The sequence below is a fragment of the Pipistrellus hanaki genome (assembly GCF_964339955.1).
Source record: "Pipistrellus hanaki genome assembly, chromosome: 12".
NCBI classification, from domain to species: Eukaryota; Metazoa; Chordata; class Mammalia; order Chiroptera; family Vespertilionidae; genus Pipistrellus; species Pipistrellus hanaki.
Window position 1 is genome coordinate 49,633,474 of NC_140514.1, and position 17,543 is coordinate 49,651,016.

Below are 17,543 nucleotides of genomic sequence, written 5' to 3' on the forward strand. Positions count from 1 at the left end.
TCGTTATATTTGTTTGACAATATATTCTATTTCTAATATTAAAAATATGTCTGCTTGGCTGTTGTTGCTAAGTGGTTAGTGCCTGGGAAGGCACAAGAGCATTCCCTTAATTATTGTCAGCTGAATCCAGTGGTGCTGACAGAGCCAAATCCTGGAAACACACCTTTCCAGAAGCTGGAGTGTCGTCAGCCTGACCTTCAGCCCAGGCACCAATGGGTTGGTTTTGTTATCTAAATCCAGCCAAGCACCAGGAATAAATAAGACTCAGGCCCACCCATGATTGCACATAATCGTTGCCTTGACCTTTAGTAAAGCTTCCTGGGTTTTGCTGTATAAAATATTATAGACTCACTGTATTTATTGGCTTTGGGTCCCTGTCTTTCCATCAGAGGACAGTGGTCCCACCCACTCCCAGCTTTCCCTACTGTATTTGTGTCCGTCTCTTTCATTTTCTCAATCCCCCATCACCCCTAATCAGGAACTGGACCACTCTCTAGCTGAACTGACATGGAAAAGAGAGAAATATTTAAAGGTTAGACTCTTTAGGTTAGACTCTTAAAGGTTAGACCGTTAGAGCATCAACCTTAGCACTAGAGGGTTTCAGGTTCGATTCCCAGTCAAGGGCATGTACCTGGGTTGCAGGTTAGATCCTGGCCCGTAGGGGTGCATGCAGGCGTGCACAGCAATCACTGTGTCTCTTTCATCTCTCTCTCTCTCTCCCTCTCTCTCTCTCTCTCTCTCTCTCTCTCTCTCTCTCTCCCTCTCCTCTCCACCCCTTTCTTCCCCTTCACCCTTTCCCTTCCAGTCTCTCTAAAAATCAATGGAAAAAATATCATTGGGTGAGGATTAATAACAATACACACACAAAATTTCTGAAAAAATAGTATCTTATAGTATGTTCGTAGTAAGTATCTCTGAACACTTATTCCTTTTTAAAAAAGATTTTAAAAATTGATTTTTAGGTTTTAGGGAGAAAAGAAGGGAGAGGGAGAGGGAGAAGGAGAGAGAGAGAGGGAGAAGGAGAGAGAGAGAGAGAGACAGAGAGAGAGAGAGAGAGAGAGAGAGAGAGAGAGAGAGAGAGAAACAGAGAGCGAGACACAGAGAAACAGATGTGGGAGGGAATCGTTCATCTGCTGCCTCCTGCATGCCTTCCCTGTCCCCCATGGATCCTATATCCCAGGCAAATGCTCTGACAGGTAATCAAACCAGCAATCCTTGGTACCTACCCGGAGGACGGGGAGCCAACTGAGCCAGGTGCTGACCAGGGCTCTTCAATTATTTTTGAGTAATTTTTTTGCAAATAAAATTTGTTTAAAAAAATACACATAGCCCTAACTGGTTTGGCTCATTGGATAGAGCGTCAGCCTGCGGACTCAAGGGTCCCAGGTTTGATTCCTGTCAGGGGCATGCACCTTGGTTGCGGGCACATCCCCAGTGGGGAGTGTGCAGGAGGCAGCTGACCGATGTTTCTCTCTCATCGATGTTTCTAACTCTCTATCCCTCTCCCTTCCTCTCTGTAAAAAAATCAATAAAATATATTTTTAAAAATACGCATATTCTAAATTTTAGTATGTATGAATTTTAAATCATTTGACCAGGTTTTCTTGGAATTTGATTGGGATCTCATCAAGTTTGTAGCTGGGAATAAAAAGCATTCATTCACTGGCTCCTTTAACAGGTATACATTGAATGCTTCCTATGGGTCAGGCTCTATAAGTGCAGTGGGCAATACAGTTTGCAGTGAAGGTACTTTTGCCTCAGAGTCAAACCAGCCTGCAGGAAGCTACATAACGTGAAGTCAGGACCTGCCTCTTTGCACCCCTGCTCTGTGCCTTTCCTTGATGCTCATCCCTCCAGGAGCAGCCCGCTCCTCCTTCCTGGGCCACGTGCCTGGTGTCCTCGAGCCCTGCGGCCCCTACACCTTTGGTGGGGCCCCGGGGAAACTGGTCCCTCTCTCCGCCCCCCTTGGCCGCTCCTCCCCGAGAGGTGCCTCCTTTCCCGCCCCCCTCGTTCTCCCTCCCTTCCTCTCGGCTCTGGGACCTCCCCTTCCAGAGTCCCGCGCCTCCCAGCTCATTCCGGGCGCCCGCTGCCGGCGCCGGACCGCGCTGCTCCGCCGGCTGCGCCGCCCGCGGGTTTAAAGAATTTCCAGACGCGGCGGGCATGGGGCGGGCCCCGCTGCTGCTGCTGCTGCCGCTGCCGCTGTCTTGGCTCTTCGTCCCTGGGCTTCCGAGAAGGGGTGAATGCACGGGACGGGGGTCTGGGAGGGGGGATGCGGGGCCCGGGGGCTGGGGGAGGGGGCAGGTGAAGCCGGGGAACGCGAGGGTTGGGGAGGAGGTGGATGTTGGAGTTCCGGAGGGGCGCGGGGCGGCGAGAAGTCAGGGGCCGGGTAGGGGTGCGTCCTCCTGCTGGGCAGGCTTGCAAACACCCACTCCCCCAGCGCCCCCCTAAGCGGGTCCAGCGCGGTCCTCTGGGCAGGTTTGCAAACACCCACTGAGACGAGCAAGAGAGCAGCTCTCGTACTAGCCCAGAGTCGGGGCGCCTAGGTGGGCAGTGGAGGCACGTCCTGTGGAACCGGCGGGGGAAGTGGGGGGGGGGGGGGCATCCCTTTCCTCAGGGAGGAGGTCACGCTCTGTGCTGTGAGTTCCCCAAGTTTTCCGCCCAGAGGACCGCGCTGGACCCGCTCCGGCAGGAGCTCTGGGGACCGCACACCCACTTCCCCAGGGACTCGTGCCCGCTAACGCGCGGGCCGCGGAGTTGGGGTCGCTGTTGGGGCGCGTGGACTAAGGCGGGCTCCCACTGGGCCCTCATGGGCAATACTAGCACCCTTCTGCACGACACCCCGTGGCGGTGCGGGGCCAGGAGAAAGGGGAGCATTCCCTACCCTGTTCGTGGAAGAGGGGCTCCAGTGCTTGGACAGCGTGTAGGTCCACCCCAGCTCTGCCAGGCGTGTGCACAGGTATTCCAGTGTGGATGCCGGCTGGATGAGCACAGCCGGTCTGCAGGGCCGGGTCTGAACCCATAGCTGGTTCACGGGTGAGGGGTAAGCAAGTTAGGAGGCTGGTTGCCGATCCACTCCTGGAACCAGGGAGAAACTTAGCCAGGCCCTACAAAGAGGCACAGAAATGGGGGGAAGGTATGCTAAATAAACAGCCCAGGCATGTTTCCTTGGCTAATCTGTTTCCATCCAGCCTGTGGGTTGGTTTGTTTAGTGGTGTGTGTTTGTATGTTTTACCGTGAATACGGCTGAGTCCTTTTCACCTATTAGAAAAAGGTGTGTTGCTGTGTTTTAAGAATACCGAGTTACAGTTAAGCAATTTACCTAAAACTTTTTCTTTTGAAGTTTTGTGTGTATGTGTGTGTGTGAAAGCTCAGTTGGTCAAATGAAAAATTCTTAAGCAGTGTCTCCTTTTGCACATTCAGTTACATAGAAGCACTTTATAATTTGGGGCAATTTGAAACTAACATCAAAGAACTAAAACATGCCTGCTCTCCACCCCCCAAACCCTCATAAATTCCTCAGCATTTCTGCCAGACTCATTTTTCATAATCCGCCAATCTGTTATATTTTTCTGCTAGTGGGGGCAGGCCACAAATAGTCTTGGAGGTCATGAATGCGGTGAAAAGTATGTGAAAAATAGTTTTGGTGTCAGATATTAAAAAATAGTGTTTCTCTTTATCTAAATTTTAAAAAAGCTGTAATAAAAACTGTTTGTAGTTGACCATCAGCTTTAGTCAGATAAACATGCAAGGACTGCTAAAATCCACCCAGTGGTGGCCGACTGGCATGGGTTGAGCGTCACCCATGAACCAGGCTCTTCCTGGTCAGGGCACATGCCTGGGCTGCAGGCTGGATCCCCAGTGGGGTTTGAGGGGAACTTGCTGGAGACAGCCAGTCAAGGATTCTCTTTCATCATTGATCTTTCTCTCCCTCTCTTTTTATATATATTTTAAAAGGAATCTTTAAAAAAAAAAAAATCAACCCAGTAGGAAGAATGAAAAATATCTCCAATTTTTCTTCTTCTGTCATTTGCTTCTTTTCTTGAATTTACCTGGGAGATGTCTGATAGAGTTGGAGCTTACCTGTGAAAAGCGTAAAGGGTGGGATTTTCCACTGGCAGAATTCGAGCAGAAGTCAGAGTGCTGTGCAAAGAGATTAAAAATGGGAATTAGAGTCTCAGTCTAGGTTTAAGATTTTCATATTGTGTGTTGTGAATCCAAGTGGTTTGTGTACCGAGACAAGAGGAGACCGGTGGACTGTGTGTGTAGGTAGGTGTGGGTTCTACACTGTAGAAGAATCCCCCCACCCCATACAGACAAATACCATCCCGCCCGGCTACAGAGAGGCAGAAGCGAAACTGCTGACCCAGGGCATTCAGTCCTTCCTGCCTGAGAGGCTCTGGTGGGGGTGCTAGTGAGCAGCAAAACCACCCAACCCAGGGCTCTTAGGTCCTGGGAGAGGATAGAGGAGAAACAAAAGTGAGGAACAGTGAGGGCATATTGGGGACCTGGTCCATGACGAGGCTGTGTATGCAGCTAAACCCCAAGCTTTAGAACAAATTGGGCTTTAAAACCTTAAATTGTAGTGTTAACCTTCCACACTGATGCTGGACATACAATATATAGTCAGGATTTTCCCAGGGAGAATTTTAATTTGTCCCATTGCTTTTGGCCTTCAGATCAACAGCTTCAAATGGTTTTTGAAAGTAAGCAGTGCATATGTCACAAATAAATAATTTAAAACAAATTATTCTGATCCACTTTTTAAAAACTGATTTTGAGAGAGCCAGTGAAACAGAAACATCAATCCGTTGCCTCCCTCACATGCCCTGACCAGGGGATTGAACATGAAACCTGGGAATATGCCCTGAATGGGAATCGAGCCCACCACGTTTTGGTGTACGAGACGACACTACAACCAACTGAGCCACACTGATCAGGGCCTGATCCACTTTCTTAAAGTGCTGAATGGAACACATTTATTTTTTATATTAACAATAACTATGTTTTCCATTGTATTTTTACTTATTTATTTATTTATAATATTTTTATTGATTTCAGAGAGGAAGGAAGAGGGAGAGAGAGATAGAAGCATCAATAATGAGAGAGAATCATTGATTGGGTGCCTTCTGCACACCCCACACTGGGAATCGAGCGCCCAGCCTGGGCATGTGCCCTGACCGGGAATCGAACCATGACCTCCTGGTTCATAGGTTGACGCTCAACCACTGAGCCACACCAGCCGGCTTCCGTCATAGTTTTAGAAATAATTTCCAGATAATCCTAGGAGCAGGGCAAGTGTATTAGTAGCCGCAGTTGGTTCTGAACAGGTTGACTCTCTCCACGCCTGTGAACAGAGAACCTGCTGCCAGCTGGACAAGCTGAGCCAGGGCCTAGGTGTAAACAGAGCCCTGGTCACCTGCAAAGAGTAGCAGCCACTCCCCATACAATAGCAGAGTGAGATTTGAAGATGGGTCTGGCTGTGTTGGCCCTTGTTTAGAATTCTCAGAGGGCTTTTCACTCCTTCCCAGGGTTTGCAAGGACTCTCACTCCCGTGGACTCCTGGCCAGTTACTCCCTCCTGTTCTGATGCTTCAGTCCCCGGGTCTCCTTCCTAGGGCTTCTGCAATAGGCATGCCTGCCCTCTGGCCGCATCTTTCCTATGATCTCTGCTTGCTGGCTCCTTCTGGTTTAGGTTTCAGCTCAGAGGTTGTGCTGAAGAGGCCTTCCCTCACTCCCTCCCCAGCTAGTCACACCTCTCTCTCTCTCCTTCTCTCTCTCCCCCTCTCTCTCTCCATTTTTAATTTCCTAACGACACTGCTCACCACATGATGGTGGATGGTAGACGTCTCATCCATCGCAGGTGCTCCGTGGGTGACTGTGGGTAATGCCCAGGGCCAGGGCTCCCTCTCTCTCTCCCTCCTGACTTTCCAGAAACACAGTTGTTGCAGCTCCTGTGCCCTTTGGGTGTGGGAGGGTCTTGGTTGATGGAAAATCGCCTCTAATTTCACTGTGATATTGAAGCAATTTCATTGCTAGTCATGTTAGGACATCTAGAGAAGATAGGTTTTTGGACTCTATTATCACTTAATATAGCAATGTCAGCCTACTTTATATTCTCACAACTATCCCAACTGGGGAAAAGTCACAAGCTGCTGTTCTAATGTTGAAAACACAGATTTAACAGCGTCTCCCCAGGAGCAGGTTGCCCAGAGCTCAGGTGGGGCCTTAAGTGCCTTCACTTTGGCCCATTTGTCACAGATTCCACCTTAACCCAGAGCACAAGGCTGTGCCTACTATGCGTCTCAGCAGGAGGTTAATGGTTATAAAAACGGAAAAAAGCCTTTGGCCTGGAATGAAGTGCTTAATAGGGTCTTGGCTCAGGATCTGAGTAGCCAGCAAACCTGTCAGTCCTGCCTGGCAGCCTGTTTTCTCTCTGGTCAGGGGGACTCTTAATTTTTCATGGAACTGTGAGGAGGATGGAATGAGCTAATGGCATGTCATAAGTCCTCCAAAAATATTAACCGTTATTACCAATGACTTCTTCCATTATTCTGAGCTCAAATTTGGGGGTAATTGTTTTTCTTGGACAGCCAGTGTTGGTGGAGTGGGGGAAAGGTTCTTTTCTCATTGAAATGCATCCTAAATTGCAACTTGAACTGTAAGGGCAGAACTAAGGGCAATGCCCTCCCCGCTCCCCAACCTCACACACACACCCCCCTCCCCTCCCCTGTGGGGCAGGGCTGTGGGGTGTGGGTCATGACTTCCGAGTCTCTGCCGTGCTGTTCAGGACTTAGTTTTCCTGTGGTTCTGGTGCGGGACCCACCCTTGGCTTGTCCTGCGGCCCCCGCCCTGCCGTCCCCTTACCTTCACTTGCTGGATTCAGACTTAACTCAGTCCAGGAATAGTTTCCTGTCATGTGCTTCTCTGCAAGGTTAAAAATGAAGGCCAATTCCTGCTCTACTCTCCCACACAACTCTGCCAACGTGGGTGTGGTTTTTGATTGTAAACATCCAGATGATTCTTTTTTTTTTTTTAAACCAGCCCAAACCAGGTTTTTCAAGTGAAGTCTTCTGGCTGCAATGGATGGAAAATGTGGCTTTGTTTCTTACATCAGCCTCTGGGTGCCTGCCTGGTGTGTGTGTGCCTGGTGTGTGTGTGCCTGGTCTGTTGTGTGCCCACAAGCCCTCCTGACCGGATACTTCCTGTTGGTGGCAGGTGTGAGCAGGCTGCCAGGTGACCCTGCCTCGCGCACTCTGGACATCTGCTGACCCCTGGCAGGAAGGGAACCGCTTCCTTTATCCTTTCCTTGTTCAGCCCCATCCTGTGTCCAGCAGGCAATGGTTGGGAATCCCATAGGATCTTGGGCCGGAAAACTGAGGGGACCTGCCACCCTCTTCTTCCTCCCTTGGAGGAGGCCTGAGCTGAACCCTGGCTGTTGGGCAGCTGTTGAACACACATGTGGAAGAGTCTTAACCACAGCCAAGGCCCAGGTCTTCCCACCTGTGTGAGTGTGGGCAGCTGGGCAGCCTCCTTGGAAACTGTGTCATTCCCACTCTCCGGGCCTCTTTCCACAGCAGGACACAGTGGCCCCGGCGCAGGTGCCAGGTTTTAAAGAGATAAAGAAAGGGTGATCATGTCTTCAACGTTTCACTGGGAAACCCACACTCAATCTAACGCACTTATTTCATCCTTTTGCCCATTTCATTCACCATCCGTGCCTCTTTCTTTACTTAATGGTAAAACGGATCTTTCATGAGCCTGGGGTGGCAGGGGTGAGGAAGGAAAAAGCAAAAAGGGGAAATGAAGGAGGAAGAGAGAGAAACAGATATTGACTTTATTTTTGGACGAGGTCATATAAGAACATTGTTACACCAAAAGCTAAGAATATTTGAGAGACTTCGGGAGAAAGCCCAGTTCATATTCCAGTGCGTGGGGATTGGAGGGCTATGCTCTTGTGCTCAGTCATTAGTGGTTCTTTTGGGTATTTCTTAGTTGGACCCTTCAAAGCTGCTTGCCTACAGTCTGCTGAGCCACCTAAGGCCCCACAAGGTCAGGTCACAGGTGGTACCTGTGCTGGCTCCCCGGGAGGGCCCTCCTCAGGACTGAGTCTCAGGTTGGCACTGACAGTCAGGCACATGGGACAGACACGTTTTTTGGGGGAAGGGTGTTCGGGTACCTCCACGTTCAGGAATGGTAAACACCTTGGACTTTGCCTTAGCTGCGGCCTGGCCTCTGGTGAGACACAGGGGAAGCCTTGATTTGGGGGAGAAGGGATTGTTTTGCTGTTTTAAGCCTTCAGGCTTGTTAAAGCTGCTAGTAGACTGGCCTCTTTATGGTTTTGGAAAATAATTCTCTTTTCAAGTCGGAACAGGCTGTCTTGGAGGAGCGTATTAGAACAGGGGCCCAGCCTCACTGAATGCTGTTTCTGTCCAGGGCTGGCCGCTGACTGCATGCACGGCCAGCTGATCCATATTCATGGACCCAGTTCAGCTGCATCTGTAGGCGGGCTTCCACTTGCCCCTGGCTGGCTGCCCCCAACAGGAAGGGGAACCAGCCTGTAAGCCCTTTTACAGCTCTGCCACGTGATTTGCAGACTTGTGGATGAAAACAATGTTCTTTAAAAGTCTTTGGAGCAGCCCTGGCTAGTGGCTCAGTTGGTTGGAGTATCAAGGGTGCACCCAAAGGTGGTGGGTTTGATTCCTGGTCAGGGCACATACCCATGCTGTGGGTTCTATCCCCAGGGAGGGCACGTGCCAATCAATATTCCTCTCCCTTCCTCTCTCTAAATTCAATTTTAAAAAACTGGCTGATGTTGCTCAGTGGTTAAGTGTCAGTCCATTCACCAGGAGGAGAGCAGGCTGATCTCTAATAAAATAAAATAAAAATCAATAAAATGGTTGGAGCAAATAAAAAAATAAAAAAAAGGAAGCATATTAGGATTAGCATTACATTGGAAGCATTCGTTTAAGAAAAATAACCACTTTGGGAGTACAGAGACGTACATTCTCATCCCAGTTTTGATGTTAGCTGGGAGGACAAGGAGAAAGTCAGCTCTTTGCTCAGCTTTTGGGGCACATATCTCGTTACCCTCCACAGATCCAGTTGCATCTCATTCTTGAGGGGTGGGGAGCCTCTCCCCCTTCCCGATCAGAACCTGGCACTGAGGGTAGGAATGAGGCAGTCACATTTACCTAAGGAAGGTGGCAAGTCCTAGACCAGGGTGACAGCTGCAGGGCGGGACGGCTCCTCAAGCCAAGCGCCCTCATGAGTTTTGGACCTACGGGTGGCAGGAAGGTTGAGGTCTCTCATGTGAGCCACTCAGGGAGGGGTCCCACATGGTTACCTGGTGGCCAACTAGTAAAGATAAAAGCCTCGCTTTCTCTTTTTATCGTTCTGTTTTGTCTTTCTCACCTACTCTTTTCCTTTATATTCAACTCTTGTTATAAAATATTTAGACTACGTTAGAGGAGTGGAGGATAATGAAAGTCTCCTCTGTGCTCACCACGAGCATAAGAAACCAGTTAGCAGCCAGACCCCCTTCTCCCTTCTCCATCCTCACCCCCTCTCTCCCCTCCCCCAGAGAAAACCACTTCCACACATTAATGTTTTATTCCCCGGCATCTCTTTATCCTTTGACCACACAGAGTTGTACTGGCAACACTCTTAACAATTGTTTTCACCACCTCAGTTAGGGTTTCCACGTGGCTGCATGTATCAGAAATCCTCACTTCAGTAAACCAAGAGAGAGGTATTTCTCTCATTTGACAAGCAATCTGAGGGCAGCCAGGCTGGGGTTGGGACAGAGGCTGCAGGATGTGGCTAGGGACTGGCTCTTCCTGGCTCTTTATTCTGCCATCTGTAGTGTGTGGCGTTAGAGCTCACTGCCTCAGAATGGCTGCTGCACCTCCGGGCATTGCATTTGCATTCCAAGTAGAAAGAAGCAGGAAGGACAAAAGACAAACCTTTAATATGGAGTCTCTTCTTTTTAGGACACAAGAAGGTAATAACTTTACAGGAAGCCTCATGCTGCAGACTTGTGCTTTGATTTCCCTGGCCCTCCAAGCTGCAAGTAAGAGGGAAAATCAAGTTGTTAGCTAGACAAGCTGACGCTCCGAGTGAGATCCGGTCCCATTTGTAGGAAAACGGGTGTCCACATTCAGAGGGCTACTAGCAGCTGCTACCATGCCCAGGTTATACAATTTTAGAGTAATAGTGTGCTTTCTTCGGCTTGCTTTTCCACTCTGTATTAAGTTTGCTAGATTCATCTGGGCAGAAAATGTTGCCCCAGTTGATTTATCTTCATAGGCAATTATGTGACTACTAGAGGCCCGTTGCATGAAGATTCGTGCAATAGGCCTTCCTTCCCCTGGCTGCTGGTACCAGTTTTCTTTCAGCTTCCGGGACCCAGGCCTTTGCTCTAGCTGCAGCGAGGCTTGGCTTCTCAGCTTCTATGCTCTGGCCTCAGCAGTGCTTGGGAGCAGAGAAGCCAAGCCTCTTCAATCTTCAATCTTCAGTCATCTTCAGTCTTCTTCAGTCTTCAGTCTTCACTCTATGCCTGTGTATGCAAATTAACCCTCCATATTTGTTGGGTTGATTTGCATACTCACTCCTGATTGGCTGGTGGGTGTCATGGTGGTACAGTCAATTTGCATCTTTCTCTTTTATTAATATAGATACCATAGTTTACTCACTCTCCTCTTATTGGACATTTTGATTTTTCTACATTTTTGTATTGCCATGAATATTCTTCTTTTTTAATCCTTTCTTCACAGAGGTTTAATTTTGCTATAATAAAATGCACAAATTTTAGATATAAAATTTGATGAGTTTGATAAATATATGTGTCAATACCACTATTTGAGTCAAGATAGCCATGAACTTGTGTGTGTGTGTGTGTGTGTGTGTGTGTGTGTGTGTGTGTATGTGTGTCTCACTGTGGACTGAGAAAGTTGTTAGGGACAGAAATACTTAGTGGTAGGTTATTTGCACTTTCAGCTCCAATATACCTGGTATATTACCAAATTTGTTATTCATAGTGGAGAAAAGGCTTTCTTCCAAGAATTTCTTCCCAAGAACATTCTAACAGGTCTAGTGCATTTCCTCAGGGTGGTTTGTGAAGGATGCTGAGGCCAAATTGGCATCACCTCCTGGCCCTCCTGGGCTTATCACCCAGCGCCCATCCTGGTATATGGTTCTTTTTATATATTGCCGAATTCTATTTTCTGATGTTTCATTAAAGACTTTTTGCATCTATAATCATGAGGCCTGTTGATCTGTACTGTGCTGTGTGTAGTTTTGGTATCAGGTCAAAGTAGCTTTATAAAAATAGACTGGGAGATGCCCGCTCCTCTTCTAGTTTCTGGGAGAGATTGTGTGGAATTTGTGTTAATTCTTCTTTTGGTGTAATTCTCCAGTGAAACTGTTTTGTGGCATTCTTCAAATTATGAATTAAATTTCCTTAATAGTTCCTGAGTATTCAAATTATCTATTTCATATTAGGTGAATTCTGGCTGGCTGGCATGGCTCAGTAGTTGAGCATGTAGGTGAATTCTGGTAGTTTGTGGGGTTTTTTTTTAGGAATTAGTTTATTTCTTTTTTGTTGTCAAGTTGGTGTGTAGAGTTGTTCATAGTATTTCTTTTCCTTTTGATGTTTACAGAGTTTTTAATGATATTCCCTATTTCACTTCCACCGTTAATAATTTGTGTCTTCTATTTTTTCTTTGTCAGTCTTGCTAGAAATGTGTTGATCTTTTCAAACAACCAACTCTTTATTTCATTGAGTTTCTCTATTTTTATTTATAAATCTTTATCTCTTATGTATTTTTATGCTTATTTGGTATTTGTTTTGCATGTTCTAAACTCAGATTACTGCACAAATTTTCCTCTTAGCACTGTGTTAACTGTGTCCCCAAAATTTTAATATATTGTATCCTCATTTTCACTCAGTTCAGTATACTTTTTATTTTTCTCGACACTTTCTATTTGAGCCCTAGATTATTTAGAAGTTGGAGGGATTTGGAGAATTTCCAGTTATAACTCTGTTTTTAATATCTGATTATTTCCATTGTGATCAGAGAACACAAACTGTATTTTTTCTAATTTATTTAAACTGCCAGTTTAGGTCCAACTCCTGTGGGATGGAGCATAAACTGGCAGTTGGACATCCCTCTCACAATCCAGGACTGCTCGTTCCTAACCACTCACCTGCCTGCCTGCCTGATCACCCCTAACAACTCTGCCTGCCTTCCTGATCGCCCCTAACCGCCTCTGCCTGCCAGCCTGATTGCCCCTAACCACCTCTGCCTCCGCCCCACCATGGCAGGGGTGAGGGGTGGGGGGAGGGAGGACATCCGGAAGACATCAGGTCTATCAGATCTCATTAGCATATTACCCTTTTATTAGTATAGATTGGGGTAATATCGGTTAATAGGATTCAAGTGTACATTTTTATTATATGTGATCTGTATATTGCATTGTGTGCTCACCATCCAAAGTCAAGTCCTCTTCTATCGTCATATATTTGGCTCCCTTTACCGCTTACTACTCCTTTTCCCCCCTTTCCCTCGGGTAACCACCATACTGTTGTCTGTGTCTGAGTTTTGTTGTTGTTTGTTCATTTGTTGCTTTCAGTTTTATATCCCATGTAGGAGTGAAAGTACATGGTTCTTAACTTTTTCTGTCTGACACATTTCACTTAGCATGATATTTTCAAGGTCCATCAATGTTGTTTTATAGAGCAGTATTTAATCTTTTCTTATGACTGAGTAATATTCCATTGTATATATATGTACCACATTTTCTTTATCCAATCATATATTAAAAGATACTTCGGTTGTTTCCATGTCTTGGCCACCATAATGCTGTACTGAATATAAGAGTACATATCTTTGCAAATATTTTCGAAATTTTCAGGTAGATACCCAGAAGAGAGTTTGCTGGATCATATGGTAATTCTATTCTTAATTTTTTGAGGAACCTCCATACTGTTTTCCATAGCGACTGTATTACATGTTCCTTTTTCTTTGCAACCTTTCCAACACTTACTATTACTTGACCTATTGATTATAGCCATGCGAACAGGTGTGAGGTGGTCTCTCACTGTAGTTTTCATTTGCATAGCTAATGAAATTGAGCATATTTTTATATATCTCTTGACATTTATATGTCTTTTTGGGAGAAGTGTCTGTTCAGGTCCTCTGCCCATTTTTTAAATTGGATTGTTTGTTGCTGAGTTGTGTGAGGTTTTTTTTTCTTTTTGAATATATTTTTTATATTAATCCCTTCACAGAACTGAATAGCTTCAAATGTCTTCTCCCATTAAGTTGGTTGCCATTTTGTTTTGTTGGCAGATTCTCTTGCTGTGCAGAAGCTTTTTAGTTTGATATAGTTCCATTCGTTTATTTTTGCTTGCTTTATCTTCCCTTGCCTTTGAGGTCATAAAATCTTGTCTAAGACCAAGGTTCATCAAATCTTGTCTAAGACCGAGGTCCATATGTTTAGTACCTATGTATTACTCTATGTAATTTATTGTTTCAGTTCTTATATTTAGGTCTTTGATCCACTTTGAGTTATTTTTTGTGTATGGAGACAAACTGTATTCTAGTTTCTTTTTTTTTTTCTTTTTTTTTTTTTTTTTCTTGTGACTCTCCAGTTTTCCCAGTACCATTTATTGAAGAGGCTTTCATTTCTCCATTATATGTATTTGGCTCCTTTCTAAAACATTATTTGCCCATAAACATTTTTATTTAGATCTGGGCTCTCAATTCTGTTTTATTGGCCTGGGTGTCTGTTTTTTTCAGCCAATATAATGCTGTTTGATTATCACTGCTTTGTAGTGTAGTTTGAAGTTAGGATACCTCTGGCTTTGTTCTTTTTTCTCAGGTTTGCTTTAGTTATTCAGGGTGTTGCATTGTTTCATACAAATCTGATTATTTTTTGTTCAGTTTCTTTAAAAAATGTCATTTGGGCTCTGGCCAGGTGGCTCAGTTGTTTGGAGTGTCTTCCCATGCACCAAAAAGGTTGCACAATTGATTCCCAGTCAGGATACATACCTAGGTTTCAGATTCGATCCCAGGTCAGGGAGTGTACTGGAGGCAACTGATGGATGTTTTTCATTCACACATCAATGTCTCTCTCTTTCTCTCCCTTCTTCTCTTCAAAAATCAATCAGGTGAGGATTTTAAAAATGTCATTTGAATTTTGATGGGGATTGCATTAAATCTGTATATTGCTTGGAAATGTGGCCATTTTAATTATATGGATTCTTTTAATCCAGGAACACAGTATTTTTCCATTTTATTGTGTCTTTTTTAAAATATTATTTTTATTGCTTTCAGAGAGGAAGGAAGAGGGAGAGAGAGATAGAAACATCGATGATGAGAGAGACTCATTTTTAGGCAGGGGATTAAACCCACAACCTGGGCATGTGCCTTGACCTCCTGGCACAACGATTATAGTTGGAGACTTACAACATCTCTCTCTCAACAACTGATCAAAGTGGACTAGAATTGGTGTCCTTGCTTATTTTCTGCCCAGTCTTTGATCAGTTGTTGAGAGAGAGATGTTGTATGTCTCCAACTATAATCGTTGATTTTTTTTTTTTTTTAATTTCTCTGTTCAATCCTATCAGTTTCAGCTTCACATATTTTGCATCTCTTTACTCTGGTATGTATAGTCATCCCATAATATCCATGGGGCATTGGTTTTACAACTGCCCCCTCCCTTAGTATGCTGAAATGCATGGAGGCTCAAGTCCTTTATATTATGTAGCATTTGCATATAATCTTCACACATCATCCCTTATACTTTGTTTATTTTTATTTTTTAATCTATACCTGAGGATATTTTTTTCCACTTCTTTTTAGAGAGAATAGAAGGGAGGTGGGGAGGGAGGGAGAGAGAGAGAGAAACATTGATAGGTTGCACACACCCTGACCGGGTGGGAAGTGAACCTGCAACGCAGATACATGCTCTTGACCTGGAATCGAACCAAGACTCTTTGGTGGGCAGCCAATGCTCTAAACATTGAGCAACACCAACCAGATATCCCATCTACTTTAAATCTTCTCTGTATTACATACAATACCTAACACAATGCAAATGCTTGTAAATACTTCTTATACTGTATTATTTAGGGAATAATGAGAAAAATAGTCTGTATATGTTCAGTACTGATGCAGTCATCATAGGTTCAACTACATAGCACGTGTTCAGCAGCAAGGAACCTTTTTTTCCTCCCTGAATGTTTTTAGTCCACAATTGGTTGAATCCATGGATATGAAACCCACAGATACAGAGGGCTGGCTGTATTCATTTAACTGATATTTCTTATTGGTAGAGTGACTATTTTATTATTATGTAAAGTGCCTTTTTACCTCTGATAATTTTCTTTACCTTGAAACTACTTTATCTGATATTAATATAACCATCCTGCTTTCTTTTGATGACTGGTTACGTGATATCTTTTTCTATGCTTTTGTGTTCAACTTGCCTATCCTATATAACAAAAGGCTAATATGCAAATTGTCCCCTTGACCAGAAGTTCGACCAGTTGTTCAACCAGGGGACACAGCTGGCCTGACAACAGATAATTGGGTCATATTTTTTACTCTATTCTGCCAATATCTGTCTTTTAATAAGTATATTTTGATCATTTACCTATAATATTTAGGTGTTGATGTTTTAGCAGTTTAAATGAAATGTAGAAAACCTACCTCCTTTTATTTTATTTTATTTTTTATTTTTTTATTTTTATGATTATTTATTAAATCCTAACCTGAGGATATGCTTTTCATTGATGAGGGAGAGCTAGCAAGGAAGGGAGATGAAGAGAGGGAAAGAGAAGGGGGAAGAGGGTGAGAGAGAAAGAAAGAGCGAGGGAGAGAAATCAATATGAGACTCATTGATTGATTGTCTCAGCGCACTCATCAATGAGCCCTGCCTGGGGATCCAACCTGCAACATGCTTGTATGCCCTGACTGGGAATCAAGTCCCTGCGCACCTAACATTTGCGGTTCAATTCCCAGCCGATTAAGCCACACTGGCCAGGGCTTGACCAATATTTTTTATTGATTTTTATGATTTTTCCTTCCTTCTAATGACTCAAGTTTCTTTCTTTCATTATTTCCTTTCTTTGTAGAGAAGTTCTTTTAGCATCAGTCTTCTGAGGACAGATTCTCATAGTTTTCCATCTCTCTGTGTGCTTTCAAATGCCTTTTTTTTTTTTTTTTTTTTTTTTTTTTGTCTTTAGTAGTTAAAAGTTTGGCTATGATGTAGCTTGGCATTGATATTTTTGGAGTGTGTCTTATTTTGGATTCGTTCAGATGTTTGATTCTGTAGATGTATATCTTTTGACAGGTTTGGAAAGTTTTCAGCCAACATTTCTTCAACCTTGCCCTCCCTCTTCTCCTTCTGGGACTCAGATAATACAAGTGTTAGGTCTTTAATAATAGTCCTACTGCTCCCAGAGACTGTTCATTATTTTTCAGTCTCTTCTTTCTGTTTAGAATGGATACTTTTCTGATGTTTTATCTTTCAGTTCACTGATCTTTCCTTTGTCCCTCCATTATGGTTTGAGTCCACCCATTGAGTTGTTTCTTTATTTTGACTATTGTATTTTTCCATTAAAAAATTTCCATTTGGTTCTTTTTATGTCTTCTATTTCTTTGCTGAGATTTTTCCCTCCTCTATTTCATGTTCATAATTGTTTGTTGGAGTATTTTTATAATTCATTTAAAAACTTTCTGCCCTGGCTGATGTAGGTCAGTGGTTAGACTAGTGTTGGCCTGTCCAACAAAGAGTGTGGGTTCAATTTCCAGTCAAGGGCGAGTACCTGGGTTACGGGTTTGATTCCTGGCCCCAGTTAATGTGTGTGTGTTTTTCTCTCTCTCTGCTCCCCACTCCCTCCCTCCCTTTCTTCCATTCTCTCTAAAAATCAATGGGGAAAATATTCTTGGATGAAAATTAACAACAACAACAACAATTTTCAGGTAATTTTCTGTTGTCTTGGTGTTGATATTTCATTGAGACAAAATTTTTTATTAAAACCTAGAAATTTGGGGTATTATAAGACTTTGGCTCGTATTTAAGTCTTTTATTTTATCTGGTTTCCTCTGACCTGCTCTGGTAGGGAAGGAGGTTACGCTGCCTCTCACTGCCTGGTGGAGGCAGCATAGGTCCCAGCTCAGCCTCCTTTGACATCTGAGTGTGGGAGCGTCCTCGCCTCTGCTGGTCACAGGTGGGGTGGGCGTCTGGCTAATTACAAGGCCTCCACTGCTGCCTCCCTGGCTGGGAGGTGTAGGAGAGCCTCGTTACCTTCTGACTGTTCCCTACCCATCCTCCCATGACATCCGAGGGCTGGGGAGAGGGAATGCCCTCTCTGGGCAGTGGGGAAAGCCCTGACTCTACTAGGCCTCCTCTGATAACCACCCAGGGAGGTCAAGGCAGGATGCCTCATGCCAAGTGGGTGTGGAAGTTCAAGCTCCCTACTTGGTCTTGACTAGCACCAGCCAGTGGGGATGAAAGCCCAGCTCTCCACTTGGCCCT

At 44.8% G+C, this 17,543-nt stretch overlaps 1 protein-coding gene and 1 long non-coding RNA gene across 2 annotated transcripts in view; one reads left to right on the forward strand and one right to left on the reverse strand.

Moving 5' to 3' along the window:
- Positions 1 to 2,064: 2,064 nt before the first annotated feature.
- The window catches only part of MERTK (MER proto-oncogene, tyrosine kinase), a 104,643-nt gene continuing 89,164 nt past the window's right edge, over positions 2,065 to 17,543 (forward strand). Inside the window, exon 1 of the mRNA XM_084900216.1 lies at positions 2,065 to 2,236. Coding sequence (XP_084756342.1) covers positions 2,161 to 2,236 — 76 coding nt within the window. The 5' untranslated portion in view covers positions 2,065 to 2,160. The remainder of the gene's footprint in view (positions 2,237 to 17,543) is intronic.
- LOC311630841 lies at positions 2,967 to 6,893 on the reverse strand. The gene is made up of 3 exons (XR_014796468.1): positions 6,864 to 6,893; positions 4,081 to 4,140; positions 2,967 to 3,104 (listed from the first exon to the last, which is right to left on the reverse strand). It is a non-coding gene; the product is annotated as an uncharacterized lncRNA (long non-coding RNA).